A 23,106-nucleotide genomic window follows, 5' to 3' on the forward strand; every position below is an offset into this window, starting at 1 on the left:
TGCAAGATACGCAAAATTCTTTACATAAAAAAATAAAAACATCTCTGAACGAAGTTAGGAATCTACCATTGGAGAGAAGATACAGTAGGCATGCTGTATGCATCAGTCACAGACATGTCAGGCACTCTCTCCGCAAGAGTCTTTTAGCATCTTGTCGCCGTGCTGTTTGTGATCCGTCCATGCGATGTCCTTGAGAGGTAGAGGGGAATGTAAGGCACACACTAACCATGAGCTTTTACGTGTGTCTACTTGTTTACTGTGGCAAACCAAAATAATTCACTTCCTAAAGAGGGAGGGATTCCTCTTATTGGCCTCCTTGTCTGATTTGTCAAAGGTACAGTGTTCTACCACATGGCAATGGAATTGAGTGGGAGAGTAGAAAGATAAATTACTCTACAGACTGTATATTCTTTTGTCATCTTGTACAGTTCCTTCAGAAAGTATTCACACCCCTTGCCTTTTCCACATTTTGTTGTGTTACAGCCTGAATGTAAAATTGATTACATTTAGATTTTGTGTCACTGGCTTACACACAATACCCCATAATGTCAAAGTGGACTTATGTTTTTAGAAATGTTCACAAATGAATAAAAAATGAAAAGCTGAAATGTCTTGAGTCAATAAGTACTCAACCCCTTATGGCAAAACTAAAGTTCAGGAGTAAAAATGTACTTTAATGACTACCTCATCTCTGTACCCCAACATTCAATTATCTTGAAGATCCCTCAGTCGAGCAGTGAATTTCAAAACACAGATTCAATCACAAAGACCAGGGAGGTTTTCCAATGCCGCGCAGAGAAGGGCACCTATTGGTAGATATGTAATAAAAATAAAAAAAACAGACATTGAATATCTCTTTTAGCATGGTGCAATTATTCATTACACTTTGGAGGGTGTGTCAATAAACCCAGTCACTACAAAGATACAGGCGTCCTTCCTAACTCAGTGGCCGGAGAGGAAGGAAACCGCTAGGAATTTTATGAGGCCAATGGTGACTTTAAAACAGTTACAGAGTTTAATGGCTGTGAACGGAGAAAACTGAGGATGGATCAACAACATTGTAGTTACTCCACAATACATGTACTAACCTAAATGACAGAGTGAAAAGAAGGAAGCCTGTACAGAATAAAAAAATATTACAAAACATGCATCCTGTCTGCAATAATTCACTTACAGTACCAGTCAAAAGTTTGGACACACCTACTCATGCAAGGGTTTTTCTTTATTTTGACTATTTTCTACATTGTAGAATAATAGCGAAGACGTCAAAACTATGAAATAACACACATGGAATCATGTAGTAACCCAAAAAGTGTTAAACAAATCAAGATACATTTTATATTTGATATTCTTCAAAGTAGCCACCCTTTGCCTTGATGACAGCTTTGCACACTCTTGGCATTCTCTCAATTTTTCTTTCACTTACAGATTATTTAGAGTAGATCGTTGACAAAAATTACAATTAAATCCATTTGAATCCCACTTTGTAACACAACAAAATGTGGAAAAAGTCAAGGGGTGTGAATATTGTCTGAAGGCACTGTACATACTATAGCATATGCATAGTCATAAATAGTTTATTAGCATCGTTGCATTAAAGTGGAACTGTTCTTTCATGGCAATAACAGGGAGAGAAGAAAGCACAGGTGCCTGTAGTAATCCATTGAAATTATTCCCGGATATGCATTACTTCCATATTTACATGATCATGAAGTTGTTGTGCCCTTACACAGGTCGAATTTCAATAACAAAATGGCGTGTGCATGTATGGGCATGTGCTACTGTATACCAGTGGAAAAGGATGCTCTATCTCTGATACTGGCAGTGATGCCACTATGGGACAGACATAGTAATGGCACATTATCTGTCCCCACGGTGCTGCTGCACAAAGAAGGAATGGGACGAAGACCAAAAACCTTGAATGGCATACAAGAGGGAAACATAATTTGTAACACTGTGTGATTTATGATCAATGGTGGCTAGAATCCAACATATACAGGTAAGGGTCCTCGACGCTGCATTCCTGCTGATTTCCATTGCTCTTTGGCACTTACTGAAGCACCTAATTGTAGGGCTATTACATACTTACAATTGGACAAGTTAGAAGGTTGATACAACGAGACATTAGCATAACGGACAATGTATGGCAAATAGCTTTCTCAATAGGAGAAAATAAAAGTTAGTGCTCCAAGGAGCTTGAAGAGCATAATTATACATGGTAACTACGGACATTTCATGTACAGTATTAACCCAAGCAGCCGTTCACTCAGCTGCCTTGGTGTAACCTCTTGGAAGGTTTCTTAAAAGGCCCAGTGGAGTCAACATTTATATTTTCTGTTTTGGTGGGATGGAGTTTTGGCCTGCCTGGTGACATCACCAGGTGACAAATGAGCTAATAGACCAATAAGAACGAGAGTTCCTAACCTCTCTGCCAATACAAGCTGGTTTTCAGTTTCCCCCTCCCGACTCAGACCAGTTCCAGACAGTCCTAGCATAATTCTTGCTTGAGAAATTGCTCTTTTGCTAAGAAGCTGTTTTTGCTATTGAAACCACAGTAATGTACTTAATTGTTACCCAGACATGATTTGATATCGTGATTAAAAACAGCTGTACTGGACCTTTAAGATGTCCACCTTAAGAGTAGCATCTTGTGGCTGGTTTGAGTTCCTACATACAGAGTGACATGGACCTGCTGACAGGCAGTATGTGGTGCAACCTATTATTATACAAAATGTACACTTCGCTGTTCACTCAAGTAAGTGCTTCACAGTACATTGGTAAAACCAAGAACTTGCAGTTGCCTTTAAATGCACGATTTGGCCACAGTTAAGCTAACCGTACTGTTGTCATTGTGCATTCATGGTGATAGTTTGTTAGTACATCCAAGTACTGTAAGGCAAGATAAGACAATTCACATATTATGTCCAAAGAGCATAATAATAATGGTATCAGGTACAATATGGACCAGGATTAGAATTGTCTGTCTTCCATCTCTACATCATGCACCGGTGCCTTCCCCCATCTCCATCACCTCTCTCCTGCCTCTGTCTCTTCCAGTCACCCTGTATCTGTTCCTCTCTTCTCATCTTCCCCGCTATCTCTTGTCTTTCCTCCTCTTGCTGTTCTTCTTGTCGAGAATTTGTCTCAGGGTGCTGCTCATGTAGAAGGGTCTGGCAGCAGAGCCACTGTTCACCTCCAGATCCACCACTAAGGACAGGAACACACAGCCAGTCACATACTACAGACACTATGTTACATACCCCTTAACCTACCATTAAACATTCTCTAACACAGTCATATTACTCCAAATCTATTTGAAATACCAAACTCATTTTTCTGATACTTACTCTCGGTTTCATAAAACCCACTTGATCCCAACCAAACCATCTTTTATTACCTCAAACCCATTGTTTGACAACAGGTCTTCCCCAAATCCTTTGCAATACCACAAACCCAGCGTCAATGTAAATATTTCATAAACCCTCTGTTTAATACAAATTAAGATATCAATTACCCAAGAGTTGTGCTATAATGGAACCATTCACAAAAACAAACAAAAAAAAATTAAAAATGGAGTCATCAATACAAAAGAGTTCCGCTGTACAAAAACATTACAAATCCTCCAAACAGATGAGAGTTACAGTACCTAGTATTAAAAACAGCACTACTATTCCATATAAAATTACTAAAAATGGCTTTAACATCCTTTTAGAAACGGTATTTCTTTTAGAAACGGTTCTCGGCGTTAGAATGTAAAACCACAAAACAATAAGAGGAACGTTTCTCCCATGTGGAATTAGGCACGTTTACTAGCAACTGCATTCGGGAATTCCTCAAAACGCGCCAGGGTCTATTCAAATCTCATTCTTAGCATCAGCATCCGTGTGTACACGACCGTCTTGAACCGTCGTTAGCCAACATTACATCGGTCACTTACAGTAATATCAATGATTGTAAAACCAAACCGTCCGACAAGTGTCTGTGACTCTGTAGACTCATGGGCGCGTTCGGGTTTATCTGTGTAGCGTTACACATAAAGTTTGGAGCAGTGTTCTTGTGCCCAGGACTCTGTAGAAGTATCTGTAACAGTGTCAATAAATATGGTGGACCAAAAGTGCCTCTTCAACTAATGTTAATCATAAATATCCTAAAGAAAATGATCATGCTTGACAGAAAAGCCACGTCAAGGTTATTTTCCACACATGAGTGCCTAAAACAGCTCTGGGGTTTGGTAAAACCTACCCCAATCCTAACCTTAAACCACTGGTGAGGAAAATGCTAAACAGACCAACCCAAGATCAGCGTCTAAGGGCAACTTCACCTTAAACATGACCTTAAGTTACAGTACATATAACCGTTGCACAAACACAGTAGTGTCAGAAGGGGGTGCCCTTGTACTGTGTCACCCCACAACTCCATAATGTCCTGACCATCTGAAAAAGTACACCAATTGCATCCGAAATACAGAGATCTCCTTTTGCAGTATGTGTGCCTCTTGCTATGTGTTGGGCTAATGGCAATTTCACCCTTGTCTCTCTCTCTCTCTCTCTCTCTCACACACACACACGCTGTGCTGCTGCAGCGCTCTCTAAGTAAGGCAGAGATCAGCAGTGTCGGCACGGCAGAGAAAGAAAGGGACAGAAGCATGACAGAGAAAAAAGGCAAGTATCAGAAGTATCAACGGCAGTGGCAGCGAGAGGGAGGAAGTTGAATTGACATAACCCCCACCCACATACACCACCCTATTGGGTCCTGCCATGTCCTGCAAAGGCCTTTCTGGTCAGTCCTGGCCAGTCTGGAGTCCAGCCCAGCCAATAGGCTCTGCTCTAGTATGCTCCAGACCACAAACACTCCCACTGGGCCATTCCTTCAGTGAGTCAGTGTTCTGGCCTATCACTAGGCAGATGTTCAGTGTGGTGGCCTATCAGGAGGCAGCAGAGAGTTTGGAGCCCTGCTCTCTGCGGAGGATTCGGTGCAATTGAGGGGACATGAAAAAGGGCTTGAGGGGCGAGCCGTCGTTCCTCTCCAGGTCTTCACCTTAACCGGGCCCCACGGGATAGGAAGCATTGCCACAGAGAAGGAGGAGAGGAGCAGACAACGTGTAGGTAGGAAGGCAGAAAGAGAGAATACGAGAGAAAGGAGTTAGCAGAGCCAAACAATTTAGAAAGTCAAGCAGCAAAATTAATTAGGAGAAAAGTTTAGAATGGTTTAAGTCAGCCAAAATGGCCAGTGAATTATAACCATCTAGTTCAGTGATTAGAGTGCAGCCAAGGCAAGGTTTGACAGAGGACATGCAAATAACAGTCTCCAGACAATTCAAATCGTTTAATAGTCTTCACTAATTCTTCACTGTAAGAACACGTGATAGAAATCATTTAATTGGTAAAACAATAATTACAGTGTAAAAACATTTAAGCAATAATAACCTTTCTGCCTGACTTATTTAAGAAAACTGTCCACCACTAACGTTCTAAGAGGGCCATATGACATGGAGAACCTTTCAACTCACCAACAAAGTTCCAACACAGACCCTTGTGTCTTTGTGTGTTCACTTTGTATCATATAAAAACACCCTTGCACCCCCAGACTGGGCTGTATTTAAAGAGATGAATGGTGTACTTACAGAAACAAAGGAATAAGGTGTCCACACACATAGCATAGACATTGAAGAAGCCATGGGCAATCAGGTAGGATCCAAATATCACCGTCTGTCAATGAGAGAAAAGTCGAAGTCCGTGAACACACTTTTCAACAAGCATTGCTGACCCAAACTACATTTGATGTAATGATATGTCTTACCAGCAGGGGGACCCAGTAGTAATTTAGTGATGGCACTTCTTCTTGAATAACTGGTATCTTACGGGTGAAGAAGAAGAACGCTAGAACACCTGGGGGGAAATAAAAAATAACAATAGAAAAATTAACGACTAATAACCAGAATAGAACTAGCGCCTTTCAAAGAGAAGCCTGAACTCAAGCATGCACAGTGTCACTGTTTCAAAGTACTCCTTCCCTTTGCGTATCGTGACTCATACAGTGGTTAGACATAGTCAGCACACCAGGGTGTGGGAAAGACAGGGAACTCACCAACACTCCCTGAAATAAGCACTTTTCCCAAGAAGAGCAGAAAGTCTGTCACCTTGTCCAGCACTGCCACCCTACAGAGGAAAGGAAACTCATTGGAGAAACCCAGAGGCCCAAGAGAGAGACAGTCACCCCCATGACAGACAGACTCACTCTATTCTAATGGAAAGCAAGCTTTACAGTGCCTTACCTCACTACGTTCCTCATCAGGAGGAAGAAAGCATCCTTAGCCGAGGTGCAGAAGTTCTTCCCATATATCGCGATCTGGTGCGAGAAAGTATTCATGATTCCAACAGTTTGCGTAAGATGTTTATCAGAACTGCCTGATCTGCTGTTCTTGAAGGAATGGTATCGAAAGTAAATGTCTGAAAACAAGAGATTTAACTCTGCACCGTCCCAAACTCACCATGATGTAGGCGTTCCTGTTCATGAACTTGATGAAATGCTCCAGGCACCAGAAGCAGCATTTGAGACAGCAAATCAGGAAGCGGGTAAAAGCATTGTGCGCACCTGAAAAGGCATGATGATCATCGTCATGAAATGAAGGTAAAATAAATGTACACCACTGTATATAAACATATAAAAAAGGCAGTGGGTTTAGTATGAGCACAAAACCCACCTTTGAGTTTGTGATCCAGATACTCCAGAACAATGCGGAACATCTGCACTACAGCCAGAATCAGAGAGCCAAATGCCAGAGAGCCTGTGTGGTACCTGGAAGATACACCATATGCTGTATTACCAAACTGCTCATGTGTATGTTGAAAATTTTTGCTTACAGTACATTCGGAAGGTATTCAAGACCCTTGACTTTTTCCACATTTTATTACATTACAGCCTAATTCTATAATTGATGAAATAGTTTTTTTCCCCCTCATCAAATAACACACAATACCCATAATGACAAAGCAAAAACAGGTTTTTAGAAATGTTAGCAAATTTATTACAAATCAAAAACGGAAATATCACATTTACCTAAGTATTCAGACCCTTTACTGAGTACTTTGTTGAAGCACCTTTGGCAGCGATTACAGCCTAGAGCCTTCTTGGGTATGAGGCTACAAGCTTGGCATACCTGTATTTGGGGAGTTTCTCCCATTCTTGAGATCCTCTCAAGCTCTGTCAGGTTGGATGTGGAGCACCGCTGCACAGCTATTTTCAGGTCTCTCCAGAGATGTTAGATCGAGTTCAAGTCAGAGCTCTGGCTGGGCCAATCAAGGATATTCAGAGACTTGTCCCGAAGCCACTCCTGTGTTGTCTTGGGTATGTGCTTAATGTTGTTTTCCTGTTGGAAGGTGAACCTTCATTCATCGTTCCCTTGATCCTGACTAGTCTCCCAGTCCCTGCAGGTAAAAAACATCTCCACAGCATGATGCTGCACCACCATAATTCAACGTAGGGATGGTGCCAGGTGTCCTCCAGATGGTGCCAGTTTCCTCCTTCAATCTTGGTTTCATCAGACCAGAGAATCTTGTTTCTCATGGTCTGTCCTTTAAGTGTCTTTTGGCAAACTCCAAGCGGGCTGTCATGTGCCTTTTACTGAGGAGTGGCTTACATCTGGCCACTCTACCATAAAGGCCTGATTGATGGAGTACTGCAGATATGGTTGTCCTTCTGGAAGAATGATGGAGGCCAATGTGTTCTTGGGGACATTCAATGCTGCAGAAATGTTTTGCTACCCTTCCCCAGATCTGTGCCTCGACACAATCCTGTCTTGTAGCTCTACGGACAGTTCCTTCAACCTCATGGCTTGGTTTTTGCTCAAGTGTGTGCCTGTCTATATCAACTGAATTTACCACAGGTAGACTCCAACCAAGTTGTAGAAACATCTCAAGGATGATCAATGGAAACAGGATGCACCTGAGCTCAATTTCGAGTCAAAAGGCAAAGGGTTTGTATACTTATGTAAATAAGGTATCTGTTTTCGCTTTGTCATTATGGAATATTGTGTCTAGACTGATGAGGACAATTTTTTTATTTCATTCTTTTTTAGAATAAGGCTGTAATGTATCAAAATGTGGAAAAAGTCAAGGGGTCTGAATACTATCCGAATGCACTGTATACATCCACCATACACACTCACATCCCCCTTCAAATCATAGGCTTAAACACCTAAACACACTTAGGGCCAGTTTCCTGGACACAGATTAAGTGTAGTCCTGGACTAGAAGGCACGCTTAATAGAGACTCTCCATTAATATAGATTTATAGTGCAGGACTAGGATTACTCCCTTAGGGGATATCAACCCAACACCCTCCTCCTTATGTGCTAATCCCATATAACTGGGAAAGGGAAAGTCAGTTGTGTGACCTTCCGCATTTAACCCAACCCCTCTGAATCAGAGAGTTACAGGGGCCTGCCTTAATCGACATCCACGTCTTCGGCGTGCGCGGGAACAGTGGGTTAACTGCCTTGCTCAGGGGCAGAACGACTGATTTTTTACCTCGTCAGCTCGGAGGATTCGATCCAGCAACCATTCGGTTACTGGCCCAAAGCTCTAACCGCTAGGCTACCTGCCGCCCCATTCAATGAAGGTGGGGGTTTTCTGACGAGTGAAAAGATTTGAGCCAGCCTACCTTACAGCCCTACTGAAGGAGGAGAACAGTGGACAGGATGGTATATCCTGGGGCTTCCTCAGGGCCCAGTAGTAGGAGGCGAAGGCCCCGGCCAGGGTGCATTGTCCCAGGGCGATGGTGAAGTTGACCAGCCACAGGAACACCAGCAGGTTACACAGCTGCAGCACAAAGATGTAGCGGTGGTAGAGGCTCTCGCCTCCGTAGAAGGCAAAGGTGCACTGGGAGCCAGGGCACACCTTGGTCACGTTGGTCTGACTGAAGGTCTAGAGAGATAAGGGAAGTTATTGGGTTAGAAGGAAATGGCACCTAATTCCCTATATTGAGCTGGTCAGAGCATACAACAGCACCCTTACCCCATTGTCGATTCCCTAGAATAGGGAGTAGGGTGCCATTTCATGAAAGACCGAATGTAACCAGAGCTCAGAGATGTTGTCACTGGCTAGCTAGTCACAGCTGAATGATGTGTACTCCTGTTCAGGATTTCAAGGCCAATAGCATACAGTAGTTTTCAATACAGCAATAACACCAATGTGATAAAGAGGAAGAGAGCAGAGAGAAAAACAAACCTCTGGATCACAGGTGAGGTTGGCATACATGCATTTGTCCTGCGTCGACATGACCTTGTAGACAGCATCGCCAGAAGACGCCAAGAAGCTGAGGGCAAAACCAGTTAAGGACAACACAGAGGAATGGAAGCAGAAACAAGCATCACAATTTGTACCTGCCTAAGAGCCATCAATATTGGGATTTCAACTAAGGGGTCAGCAGTATCATTAGGTTCAATTCAATTCCAGTCAAGTTCAAGTATATTCCAATCACTATGACTCCATGGGTGATAGCTCAGAATGCTTCACCCATAGCTACAATGGGTAACGCTGCATGTCAAGATAACTGTGTAAAGTGTGCACATAGTACAGTGAGGATGAGGCTTGGTAAATATATAGAGAGGATACACAGCAGTGACCGCCCAGTACGCTATGCAGATGGCCAGTAGCACAAAAGTGATAATCGGGTAGAAGAGAGTGGACATGATGTAGCCAATGGCCCTGGTCGAAGAGAGAGAGAATGGAGAGAAAGAGAAAGAGTAGTTAAAAGTTAGGTTAATGTTCCAACACTGAGCACACAGACGATGGGTTCTATTCAAAGTGACACAACAAGAGAATGTCAGAGTCACTCTCCTGAGAAAAGATTGCCACTCACCTGCTCCCCTCCTTCAGCAGAGCGATGGCGATGCGCACTCTCCTCCTCAGGAATATCAGGATTACTATGATGACCGCCTCAATGACCGATAGGGAGATCACTGCAACACAAACGATTACTATTAAGCAGAAACAACGTGCTATTCCTCAGACCATCGCCTCTCCTGGCGTTTGCCCAATTCATTTAAGCAATATCATGTTGCATGCAGTTAACAGGAAATCCTATGGTTTCCCCATCTGTAATTAATTGACTGATTGAGAAGCAAACGCAACACCAGCAGACATGTTTTGCATCCAACTGCTTCACAGCAAGTTCAAGAGACTCTGCACCTTGTGATACACACAGTAAACGGAGCTGACAGCCTTGTGCTAGGCTTGTATTTCCTGTGCTAAACAAATAGATGGGAGAAGTGGATGCCCACGCACTGAAGATGAGCCAGGTCTGACTGAGCTGCAGGTAAACTCTGAAGTCCGTCTGAAAGCCGATGTCAGAGATGGTGACGTCACCATCCCCGTGCGGCTTCCCTCTCAGTGTACTGAACTCCCAGTAGCAGTGCCAGATCCCTGAGAAAGACAGAGAAGAGAGAGAGAGAGAGAGAGAGAGAGAGAGAGAGAGAGAGAGAGAGAGAGAAAGAGATGTGACACGGTGAGATACTGCACCTGTACATCTGCTACATTTCGCTTGCCATGACAACAGAGGGGTTGACTGACAGCTGGAAGTGAGAAGATGTGGACACTGTCTCCCACACAAATCTACATACTGTAGCGGTATGTTTACCTTCAGTACCGTATGGGCTGGTGAAGTGTGGATAATGTACTAAAGATGGCATTGTGCTCCTTTAGTGAGGCTAAAGTAGCTTTTGGGCCAGTGACGGAGAGTGTACTCTACTACTAACCGTAGCCCACCACAGCGATGACTCCGAAGATGATGAGCCACAGGAGCACTCCGGCTGTGAACCGCAGCAGCAGGATAAAGGCCAGGCTGACCACCATGGTTATCACCAGACCTCTAGAAACACACACAAACACACCTTTTGTGTAAGAGTGAGGACCACAGTAAAACATATACACATACAAAAATACATGCATGAATGCACGAGGACACACGTGTGTCGATCTTACATTAAGATCCAGTACCAGGAGTTGGCATAGTCCTCAAAGATCTTCATGCCAACCTCCTTGGCGTCTAGCAGACTGGTAATGCCACTGTGCGGGAGGGAGAGGAGAAGCGAGAGCGAAAGATTGAGTGAGAAATAAAGAATGAGAACATGCTCATTTACGGAGAGAACATTGGCCTGTGTTGTGTTGCAATCCTTCTCACTTGCACACACAGCACAGGGTAACGACACACTGCATCTTATGAGGGGGCTGTACAACGCTGGGAGACGGCACAGGTTGTAGGCAGGCGTCCCTTATAAATGTGTCACACGTCAACATATTAGTGTTATCAAAGCGCTAGGAAGCAGCAATGCTCTCTATGACTCTGAAGCAGCAGGTTACTACTCCACCACAGTAGCAAACGAACCCTCAGGAACGAGGATTATTAATACATACAAATGGGTCTTGAAGCTTAGTTATTCCTGTAGGCATCTCTTTCTGTCATAACTACATGAACAAGCAGAAAATGGTAACAGTTCAATGTACAGTACAAGCTGGACAAAGAGCTGATGGCAAAAATCACCAGGAATACTTCATCAGATATCCACCATAGAACCACTGTACCTACAGCTGTTCTGTGACAAAACATTGTGCAAATATCTGGCGTTGTGAGTCCTCATTACTGCATTGGTAAACTGACAACACTACACTCTTGGAAAAAAGGTGCTATCTAGAACCTTAGTGTTCTTCGGCTGTCCCCATAGGATATCCCTTGAAGAAACCTTGTTGGTTGCAGGTAGAACCATTTTGGTTCTACCTGGAACCAATAGGGGTTATCCTGTGGGGACAGCCGAAGAACCCATTTGGAACCTTTTTTTTTTCTCTAGAGTGTTATTGTAGATATCTGACCCAAAGTATTCGCTGATGCTTTTACTCACTAGATTATCAGACTCTACAGGACTGGTGAACAGCAGTAGCAAGAGACTAGAACCAACCTTCCCTGGAGCTGTGCAGAATGTCTCGTGAGTCGAGCACCAATCTCAGTCTGTTTTATGAGGACAGCTACCACCCGTCAGGAGGAAAGCTCACTCTAGGCATTTATTTCATCTGGACCATCATATTTCTCTAAAAAGCCCATGACCGTACAGCTATAATAGCACATAATGCAACCTACTAAAGTAATTTTGTTGTTAGGAAAAAGGAGCCCCAGTAATTCTGTGTGTACCAATGAAACCATAAGTGCTGTGCTATTGTGCCTAACGCACTCCACAGACCAGGCTTTAACAGATGGAGTTTGGCCAAACCTGTCGAAAACAAAATAATTGACGCTTTGTTAAAGTTTTTGGTGGGAGGCAGTGTAATTGGAAGGAAATGCTCTGTCCTTGGACAACTCTTTGAAGTGCTTGGCATTCAGGGGAAAATATGTGAAAGGCACTTATGGGCTGTTGACAAATCATGCGTGAGGGTGAGATGAGCCATGCCTGAGGGTTCACCATCAACAGAAGAAGAGCTGGAGAGATTTTTCTTATTTTTTCTTTGACAAAAACGCCCATCTACAAAGACTGTCATTTCTAATTGGAAATGGTGGCGCAGTCATCCTAACTACAGATGCCGAGGACATACACAGCTCAAAGTTTGGGCGAGATGAAAGATGGCATTACACCTGTCATAACAAAAGCATTACACCAGTCAAAACAATGACATTACCAGTCAAAACAATGACATTACCAGTCAAAACAATGACATTACCAGTCAAAACAATGCAGATGACATTAGATGACTAGTCACCTGTGTAACTCTATTTGTGTTCAAATATAGTCTATGAAAGTCAGAGCTAGGCCGATATATAAATAACTTGTGATAATTACTGTGGTAATAACACTAATTACTGCATTAATCTGATGCTGAGGCTGCTCTTATTCAGTTTCACGAAATGAAATCTTTGCAAACATTATGATAAGAAAATATCACTGAAGGGAGATGTTGATGAAAGCTAGGAGGTGACGTAACTCTCAGCTTTTAAAGACCAATATAGTACATTAACTGTAAGCTAAGTTGTAACTCTTTGTTAGGGCTTCAATATGGATGTTAGCTCCACATCAGGCAACATTTGAAGGTAATCTGTCCTCTTTCCTTTCCACAGCCACAGTCGGAGAGGAACAGCAGCAGATTACCCATGACGCACAGTCAGGTGGGAAGGTTAGTTTGCAGACAGTGAGCTCGGGGCTACAGAAGGCTACGGTTAAAGGTTAAAATACTGTAATTAGTTTGAGACCTTTCCACTCCTTGCTGCATGGCGGTAACTTGGCTAAAAAGGAAAAGCATTCAACTGGTCATAACATCCTTCTTTCAAAAGCAAACATGATGAACTAATGATGGCAGCTCGTTAACACAAAACTATCAAGACCCTGCATCTGCCTTAATTGCTCTTCTCTTATCTCTCCCACAAGTTAATCCATACGTATTGATCGTTTTATAGACTGTATATGCATAGCATGAGGAAAGTCACTTAACTGTACTACTCTGAAGCTACAGCGTGAGCTGCATTTCCATGCAAACATGCATAGACGGCTTTCAATGTGCATGAACGATCCACACTCCACACTCTACTGGGCATGAGTGATCATGGCCCAGTTGTCCTACCCTGCAATAGCTGTCCAGTTGACTCTGGGTTCCAAGTTAGAATCCCTATGACAATATAATAGTTTAAATGCATTTGAATTCCCAAACATGGCCTCAATGAGGCCACAGTGAACAGATTTGTACAGCGTTAATTAATCTTTCAGGTCTACTGGTCAAAAATATTAAACCATGTGAATCCACCAACCCTAATAGGCCTCCCACTTACACAATTCATCCCATAGTCTCTCTCGGCAGAAATTCCAAGATTTCGACAACAACAAAGGCTTCTGCAGAGCGACAATCGGGAGAGCAGGACTTACTTGGCAGCGTCTCGGAGATCGATCACGCTCCTTGTTTTACCTAAGCCGTCTTTGAAGACGGTCTTGTTGGCGACAGTTAGAGTCCCGTTCCTGGTGATGAAGTCTGGGAAGCACCGCTGGAGGACTGAAACACACAAACAGATATTTTGACAATTTGGTATTTAAATTTCATACACTGTGATATATATATATATATATATCCCTTTTCCAACCCGTCACATGCCCTCCCCTCCCACAGAATCTAAGTCTTAGGAATAGACAGTATGGAAGTCACAATAATGATAGTGGATGAACTGTGTGCAGAACCTGGATTCACTTACAAGGTCTGCTTGGCACTATCATGGAAGGGCAGTCCTCATCTCTCAAGACTTGTGCAACGGACTAAACAGAGAAAAGGCGAGAGGGAGAAGAAGTCAAACAATACCCACTTGGTGACGTCAAAGCCTCAGACTTGAGTTTTTATAAGTCGTCTGTTCTTTCGACGAATAAATTGGTCGGAATATTAAAATGTGTATTTTAGGTTAGGATGACTGGTAAGATATCCTATCATCATATCCTATGACTTTGCCATTATCCAACAGGACCATGAGGGGAGTGGGCGTGTGGCTGAGTTGACTCGGAACAGACGACTGTCTGTCATGCAGTACAGAACAGACTGGTAGGGAACCCTCTCTGATCTATCTTCTATTCCTCAGTTATCACTCTGCTCTGGGTACTGACTGAGTAGACAGTGTGGGTGGGAGAACCAACGATTCAGCAGTAACAGTGTGATTATGAGTTCCCACACACCATCTCTCACACTCTCCCTTCCCCCCTTTCTCTCTCTTTCTGTCTCTCTAAGTCTCATCTGATGTGCCATGCCAGCATGTCTGACGAACATGGACCAGTATCACAGAGCTGTGAGTGACATCAGCAGATGCCGCCTTCCTCACGCTTTTCTCTCACAGGACTTTCAAATGACATTCTCATTTGTTTCCTTACATAGTACATTAGGCCTAGTACTTACAGAAAAACACATCCAATGATATTGCTTTGTATCATTTCTATACAACAAGATATATTCTGTGCAAGAACTAAATGACTCAATCTGACGCCAATAAGATTTGAATTCCTGAAAAGGAAGGGCCTTGGTCGCTACTATTGAACACTATTATTGATCTTATTTTAATTCCAAGAACAGAGAAAGTTCCTTTAAAGGCCCAGTGTGGTCAAAATAATGATTCTCCTGTGTTTTATATATATTTCCACTAGGGCTGTCCCCGTCTAAAACAAATCATGGTCGACCAAAAGTCGTCTGTTCTTTCGACTAATCGATTGGTCTAAATTTTAAAACGTGTATTTTCCATGTATAGACACACCGTTTGTGATTAAATAAAATCAACTATATGTATTAAGCTTATCTGATGCTTTAAGCACACTGTTTGATGAAATAAGACAGAAATTACTCAAGAGGGAGCCAAATAACAAGATAACCAGAAGAAAAAAACCTTAACCTGACCCGATCATCCTCCTCTCCCTCCTGCTGGCTTTTGCAGATTCTGCCGTTACTCTCCTGAAGTTGCTGGTAATAGGCTACACGAGGATTTGTCAACCTTTCTCATGTGGAATGCCAATTTATCTTACCATTTCTACCCATCTGCCTTCCAGTTATGGTTTTCATGTGCACATTTTCGTGGAACTGTTTCATTTCATTCATAATAACATCTTCATATCTCAAAATCATTGTCAAGTGGTTAATCTAAATTCTATCCAAATCTAAATGAAAGTGACACAAACCTAAAACATAGGTTGCCATTGCCAATGATGATACGCCTACTCCCGCCCCGGTGCTTGACGCCGCCAGACTACTAACCAATGGTCCTTGCAACCTACATTACGCACACCTGGCAACTATCATTACACACACCTGCTCCCCATCGTTATGCACACCTGGACTTCATCATTACTTTTATTACTTCACCTTCATTTAGCCTTCATTAGCCTCAGTCTTCAGGCAGTATTGGTTTTGTATATCTTCATGTTTCTTGTTATTAAACTTACCAACTGCACTTGCTTCCTGACTCCCTGTGTCTTCATTACAAACAATGTAAAAAAAAAAAAAGCCTACATAAAGCCAACAAACAAAAACATTGCAGCCTGCAGGTAGAAAATATCTGAATAAAAATAAATATCATATAAATCACATTGGCAATGCATGGCCTGTCTGCAACAAACTTGAAGCATTGTATCAACTTGGGTCAGGCCCAAAGCTTGTGCTAGCAAACTTGCAACATTGTATAAAATATCCTGGGAGCTTATTGTTTCCTGCACCAGTGAGCTCAGGACAGACACAGTTGTAGGCTATTTTGCGCAAGGGATAAGAGGTCATTAGGCAGGCCTGTTTCATGACGTTTCCACTGGATCACAGCATGATATTTTTTCCCTTTCATGCTGAGTGGTTATTGAAAGGAATAGCTGGAAAGATTTTTCAAATACATTGAGGAACTATTGTCATTCTCAATGGATGTAAAAACAGACTTTGTTTGCTTGCTGTTTGAGGTGAAGAAAACATTACTTTGAGAAGCTCCACAACTCATTAGTGGTGGTGCGTTAAGCCAATCAGAAATAGTATCAGATCCCCAAATGGGCACATTTACATGCCTACATTTGTAGCCTATAGACCTACTTCTATGCGTAATCAGGTGCGCGTCCTTACTCAACATTGACATGAGCACTCCAAACAAAAGACAATGACTAAATTGACAAAACTCGTAAATGGAATTAAATAAACAAAAATTGTTTCTCACAAGCATAGGTTGTGTGTTCTGCAAACAACGTGTCCACTCCGACAATGAGAATGATAATAGACTGAAATAATAATATATTGAATGCATGAATAGAAATGACCATAACATTGTAGATTAGATATGATAGGAATTAATGATAAATGTACTACTGGTGATATATGTAATGGTGAATTGATATACACTAACCATCCAACGCAAACAATTCACAAAATGAAGTTATGAAAGAAACAATAAATGTGCACAAATTGTCGGGAGAGAGCGCATTCTGCAGAGAGATGTGCATTGTGCATTTTAGCCACACTCCCCTTCTTCTTGGGCTGTGCCATCCCTACGGCCTCCGCAATGGATTCGTTTACTGAGATGGGTGCGAATCAGGCAGGTTTCTCGTGTGCCATAAAAAAAATAAAAAATAAAAATGATATATATATATATATATATATATATATATATATATATATATATATATATATATATATATATATATATATATATATGCTACTGCTCAACAAAAAAAATATTGGTCAACCAACAGTCTATCGACCAAACAATCAACCAGTCGACTAATTGGGGTCAGCCCTAGTTGGAATAATACTGTGGAATTGTGTAAGAGCTGTCTGATAACACTGCCTGAAATTTCTGTCTATTTTGGTGGGATGGAGTTTTGGCCTGTCTGGTGACATCACTAGGCGGTAAATTAGTTAATAGACCAATAAGAAAGAGAGTTCCAAACCTCTCTGCCAATAACAGCTAGTTATCAGTTTTCCCCTCCCCACTAAGACCACTCCTAGACAGTCCTGGCAAAATGATTGCTTGCTCTTTGCTAGGAAGCTATTTTTGTTTCTTTTTGACCATTTTCATTTAAAACAATCACAGTAATGTACTTTAATGCTCCATAGAAAATATTTTAATATTGAGCTGAAAACGGCTGCAGTGGACGTGAGTACTCCACCGACTTATAGATAGATAACCATTACAGAAGATATCTGTTTCAGAACACTCAAGGACTTGATAAGTGAGACCATAAGTGACTGGAGGCATCAGTCTCGGTACCTTTCTAGGATTGTCGAAGCCCGGCTTGCAGAACTGCCTGTAATACTCCCAGTAGCTCTTGTTGTACCTGTAGTTGTACTGCATGTCTAGGTATGTGGCAAATCTGTCTGGGCACTTGGAGACACAGAGCTGGGAAGAGACGAGGAAAGGGACAGCCAAGCATTAATCAACGCTTAATGACAGAGAACAAGCGAGAAAAACGAGCGGGAACATAATAGCATAATGTCTGCAGCGTTAAGAGGCAGCTCTCACCTGGGTTGTAGGGCACTGGAGGTTAATGAGAACGGCAGGATTGGCACATTGCAATATGTTGAAGTAGAATAATATGGCTTTGTTGCTGTAACCACAGGGAAATGGAGAGAATAGTCATTAGTTTCTCAACACGAAGACAACGGCAGTTTTATTAGAGAACGCTGAGAACAAACGTTGTATTGAAAATCTAACAGCAGATTGATCTGTCTGTCAAACAGTGTTGTAAAAACACAGGGAGCAGGAAAGTCCGTGGTGGTTGTTCATGCTTCTTTATAAAGCGCTTTTCATACACGGTGCGCAAAGCACTCAATAAACTAAATATTACAGACTAATACAACTAGTAGGCAGCCAGTGTGATGCAGGAAAACCTATAGAAAAACTATATTCAGATTATATTGACAAAGATCAGCCTATGATTGTCATAACAGGACGCACAACTCCAACGTGTTTCAACTATAGTCTTCTTCAGGCAACGTTGCTCCTTATTTGTATTATTATACATTTTACCTGTATATAGTTCACAAAATGTTTTCCTGCATCATACTGGCCACCTACTTGTTTTCTTTACTAGATTACCTGCCATTTAGTGGGCCTACCTTCCACTGTCCACAACTCACTAAGGCTAATACAACTGACATGCTGAGGCCGGATATTAAATCGTAGGGAAAAGCAGTTTCTCTGCGTTATGATTTCTCTGAGATTGTTTGTGCCGTATTGCAGGTGTCAAAAGTGTTAAAGCCGACACACCTCCCAAGCTGCTTTGTATCTCTTTCAAGTGCACTAAAAGATTGGCATCTTTCTTTATACTCACGCGTTGGGGGTCCCCTGCTGTCCACAGAACTGTCCGTGGCTGTCGGTGGGGTAGACCACCTTCCTGGGGTCGCCATGGATCCAGGCTGCAACCAGACAAACGGCCACATCATTAGCCTCATTCCCTGCCCCTTCAACTGTCAATCACTCTGGGCATTTACGAGTCAGTGACAGGACCTCCCTGGCTGTGTGTATATGGGAATATTTTGCCCGCCTGTAACACACACTAACATAATCACTTCAGAATAAATTTAAAAAAGCAGGTCAAACGGGATCAAAAGGTAGACTCCTATTATGAATCACAATCAGAAAAGCCAGATATGAAAAGATTAGCGAGTCAAGCTGAGAGCTGGCTGTTCAGCAATTACAGGACAACCTGAAAACCTTGCGAGACTACCCTTACAGAATACAGAGAGATAATATGAGTGAAAACCACTGGGTCGTTTCACCAATTCGGTACCTTTTGAGAAGTGTAACTTAGTATAAAAACGTTTTGATTTCAACTACTTTTAACATTGTCATAAAGAGCACATGTTTAACTTCATTAAAAAAATACAAGTTTTCCCATCTCAAGAGGTTACATTTAAAAAATGACTTTAGTAAGTGCCTGTTAAGTGCCATATAAAGTAACAGCCAAAAATCCCCTTGTGACAGGGGGAATGGAAGCTTCATTCGTGCAACAGGGAGAGACAATTGAATGCAATACATTTAATTGTAAAAAAAAAAATAGCCTATGGGTTACAGGGTTTACGTATTATGGTCAGTTTTCCATCACAAAACACCAGAAAATGGCCAAAAAGGGTAAAACCAGCTCACCTGCGTTTACACTATGATTTGACTATTAGATGTTCAATGTTTCTTTAGAAAATAACATTTAAAAAGGAATAGTTTACTCATATTAAATCGAGAGTTCTGCTTACGTAACAGGGTTGACCTTAAAATGAGGGACATACGTAAATGAGTCACTAATCACATTAAATAAATAATCATATTTTAGAAATTACTTTGTCAAGGCAAAAAAAAATTAGTAGGGTATAACAATAATGGTGAAAACTTGTTAAAATCTCCCTAGAAGTCACAGAACGTGCCTAGAGGGACATGTAAAAATGCTGAAATGTGGCACTTCAGCAAGTCTTTATTCATATAGAAAATCTGATTTGTTGAATTTTCCTTGAGGTCTATATTAAAGGGCACAATATTAAAAAAGGGCACTTCAAAGTCTTTTAAAATTCAATATTGGTGCACAATTTCTATTTTAAATATCAAAGTGATGCAAAAAGCATCCACCAACAAAACCAAGGCCAAGGTAATCCAATTATTGGAACACTCTTTCAACACCAGTCTGTATCTTTTGAGACTACTCTGAAATTCAATCCAAGCTGCAAATTTGTTTTTCTAACCTGTTCAAGACATTAACAGAAAATAATTACTTCAGAGGACAAGTCATTCTATTCTATTCCCTTTCTAGCCAACAACACGGTACCTGCCTCACCCAATAGTCAGGATGAAACGGAGAGCTTGTGCATGAGGAAGACCACGGGCGAGGAGAAAGAATGAAAAGGTGTTCACGAAATTGCGAACACGCCAGCGTCTATTTGAAGTCACCTCCATTTTCATGGCTCTGGCTCTCTTAAAGTAATTGGGCAACAGACAGTCCTTCCTCTGCCCAGACTGAGACGTGACTCCACTGCACATGGGAGTCAGAGGGACTGCACTTTGAGAAAAGACAGCTGATTTGACTAATTTAGGGTGTGTGTGGGGGGAGGGGTGTGTGTTTGTGTGTGTGTGTGTGTGTGTGTGTGTGTGTGTGTGTGTGTGTGTGTGTGTGTGTGTGTGTGTGTTTGGTTTTACTATCCTTCTGGTTCTCACAAGGAAAAAATATATTTTAGGCTTAGGGGTTAGCTTTAAGGTTAGGGTTAGGCTAAAGATTAGGGAACATAGGGTTTTGAATGGGATCAATTGTTTGGTCCCCACAAGAATAGCAAAACAAATGTGTTTGTGTGTGTGCACGCGTGTGTGTGTGTTTGTGTGTTTAAGCATGCATGTCTGTGTCTGTACAGACTGAGGTGTGTGCGTGTGAGGAGAGTCACATGATAGATTCCAATCTACTGAGAGGAACACACTGCAGTAAGGCTGCGTTTACGTCGCCACGCACAACTACTCAAAGTCCCTTAAAAGGAATGGAGGCCAGAGGATGTCACCCATAACTCTGGAGAACATGGTCAATCCCCCAATCAAGAGATTAGACGCACAGATTAGGGAGATGCCATACAGTAACCTCAGAAAGTGACTCACATAAAATCATTAGACTCTGATGTTGCTGACTCCCACTCATTAAGGAATGGGTCTGTCTCTGGGGAAATTCAAGTACTCATATTTCCACCTCCCACACACTTCACAATACCAGAGGCTCTGTTGCTCAATGCAAAACGGGATCCAATACAAAACATTATCTAGCATTTAAATGGCAACGCAGTCGGTGGAACGCAGTTCGAATCCCCGAGCCGGGCAAGGTGGAAAAAAATTGCTCCCTGGGCGCCGATGACGTGAACATCGATCAATGCAGCCCCCCGCACCTCTCTGATTCAGAAGGGTTGGGTTAAATGCATTTCCCTTTCCCACCCAAAGACTTTGTCAAGATGAGAGCTAGGCAAGCAGAAACTCATGAACGCAGACGAATGCACACACACACACACACACACACACACACACACACACACACACACACACACACACACACACACACACACACACACACACACACACACACACACACACACACACACACGGGACTTAGACTCGCACAACGTGGAGCATCATCACAGGGTGGGCTGTGGTGTTGTGAAACCAACATGTCTGATGAAATAAGCAGCAACATGACAACTCACCCACGGTGCCCAGAGCGATGTAGCCGAGGATGCAGACGACGAATACGACACAGCACACCACATCCGTGCAGCCCCTGGAGAGAAGACAGAGAAAGAGAGGGACAGAAGGAGTGAGATAAGAGAGAGAGAGAGTGTCAATTAGATGAGCCTAGTACCAAGGGCTCTGCCCTTGCCATGGCATCCCTGACAGTGGGCTTGTACTTGAGCTCCTAAGCTGGGTGCAGCATTTGCAACCTGACAAGGCCAGGTGGCATCTCAAGACACAGGGCTCAGAGAAAAACATTCCGAGCTCCAATTTCTAATGAGACATGCTTCAACCCCCAGAGTTTATGCTCTCCACAGAGACCCCTCCAGAGGTTTTGAAGGTTGGATTGCACAATAGTATGTTACATCTCTGCTTTAGAGAGGGGAGGATCTCTCTCTCACAGCTGGGGTTTCTCCATCTGTCCACAAATAAGAAGTCCTCTCTCGTCTCTCACACTTCTCTCACCCCAGAGGAGCTGTCAGCCTTGCTCTGCCTTGGCCCCGTCTTCAAAAACCCTCCCCAACTTCCACCCTGTGGTGTCCCCTCAGACAGAGCAAGTGCAATCCAAGTCTGAACTTTATCATACAGAGCATGCTCTGTGAAGGCTACAATAAGGAACTACACACCCAAAAGTAAGACCTTCAAGCCCTCGTGCTTTAAACACTCCTCTTTCATCCCCAGGAAGAAAGCCTGTGTCGAGTGGAGGCCAGAGGCAGTTCTGCTGTGGTGCTCCTTTGAGGTAGCTGCTTGTCCTTGTTTTGTATGCAGCGTGATGCCACCATAGACTCCACGAGCAGCACATACGCACATTGCTTTTGAGCCTCCGAACACCATTTTGTGATTAAATAGCAGATGGTCCCGCGGAGCTCAGGCCACTGATGCACATAGAATATCAATTTCATTGCAATGGATATTAAAAAGGATAAACTACTTAGATAGAGACATACACAGAAACAAATATGCTGTATACACAGACAAACACACATGCGAAAACGTTTAGGTTTAGGTTTACTAAGGGTGGCTCTTAAACTGATTTAGACTGAGGCAGTTGCACAGTTCAATCTTTGCATCGCAAATTATCCAGGATTGTTTCGCAAGTGCTGTTGCTACTAAGCAGAATGATCATAGCCCTACATAAATACTGTAGGTAATTGCAACTGCATTTGCATTTGCATTCCATGCTAATGAGAGAAAATGGGGCTTGTTGAGTTCAACATTAGTGAAGATTTAGATTCCTTCCCAGTTAAATGGCTGAGATCCAGAACTACAGTACCTATAACAAACTTATTTCTCACTGCTGAATTAAAATGGGCCTATTCTTACCAATCTCATCTGAATTACATGGGCTTGATTGCAACAAACAGTCAGAACTTAACATACTCCTGCAGGTTAACG

At 42.4% G+C, this 23,106-nt stretch overlaps 1 protein-coding gene across 3 annotated transcripts in view; it reads right to left on the minus strand.

The window, feature by feature from the left end:
* Positions 1-1,204: 1,204 nt before the first annotated feature.
* slc44a5b (solute carrier family 44 member 5b) overlaps positions 1,205-23,106 on the minus strand; it is a 61,482-nt gene continuing 39,580 nt past the window's right edge. The window contains exons 3-23 of one of the 3 annotated variants that reach the window (XM_014215913.2): positions 21,687-21,760; positions 18,800-18,884; positions 17,989-18,073; positions 17,737-17,865; positions 14,221-14,281; positions 13,901-14,024; positions 13,234-13,266; positions 10,983-11,066; positions 10,757-10,869; positions 10,287-10,424; positions 9,862-9,961; positions 9,615-9,707; positions 9,228-9,315; positions 8,662-8,924; positions 6,704-6,798; positions 6,491-6,594; positions 6,275-6,348; positions 6,088-6,158; positions 5,800-5,888; positions 5,624-5,708; positions 1,205-3,207 (exon numbers count right to left, since the gene is read on the minus strand). In XM_014215913.2, the coding sequence (XP_014071388.2) occupies positions 3,095-3,207; positions 5,624-5,708; positions 5,800-5,888; positions 6,088-6,158; positions 6,275-6,348; positions 6,491-6,594; positions 6,704-6,798; positions 8,662-8,924; positions 9,228-9,315; positions 9,615-9,707; positions 9,862-9,961; positions 10,287-10,424; positions 10,757-10,869; positions 10,983-11,066; positions 13,234-13,266; positions 13,901-14,024; positions 14,221-14,281; positions 17,737-17,865; positions 17,989-18,073; positions 18,800-18,884; positions 21,687-21,760 (2,101 nt within the window). In that variant the 3' untranslated portion in view covers positions 1,205-3,094. Of the gene's footprint in view, positions 5,038-5,623; positions 5,709-5,799; positions 5,889-6,087; positions 6,159-6,274; positions 6,349-6,490; positions 6,595-6,703; positions 6,799-8,661; positions 8,925-9,227; positions 9,316-9,614; positions 9,708-9,861; positions 9,962-10,286; positions 10,425-10,756; positions 10,870-10,982; positions 11,067-13,233; positions 13,267-13,900; positions 14,025-14,220; positions 14,282-17,736; positions 17,866-17,988; positions 18,074-18,799; positions 18,885-21,686; positions 21,761-23,106 lie in introns of all 3 variants that reach the window. The other 2 variants (XM_045687351.1, XM_014215914.2) reach the window with 2 other exon arrangements.

The sequence above is a fragment of the Salmo salar genome, chromosome ssa10, assembly GCF_905237065.1.
Source record: "Salmo salar chromosome ssa10, Ssal_v3.1, whole genome shotgun sequence".
Taxonomy (NCBI): domain Eukaryota; kingdom Metazoa; phylum Chordata; class Actinopteri; order Salmoniformes; family Salmonidae; genus Salmo; species Salmo salar.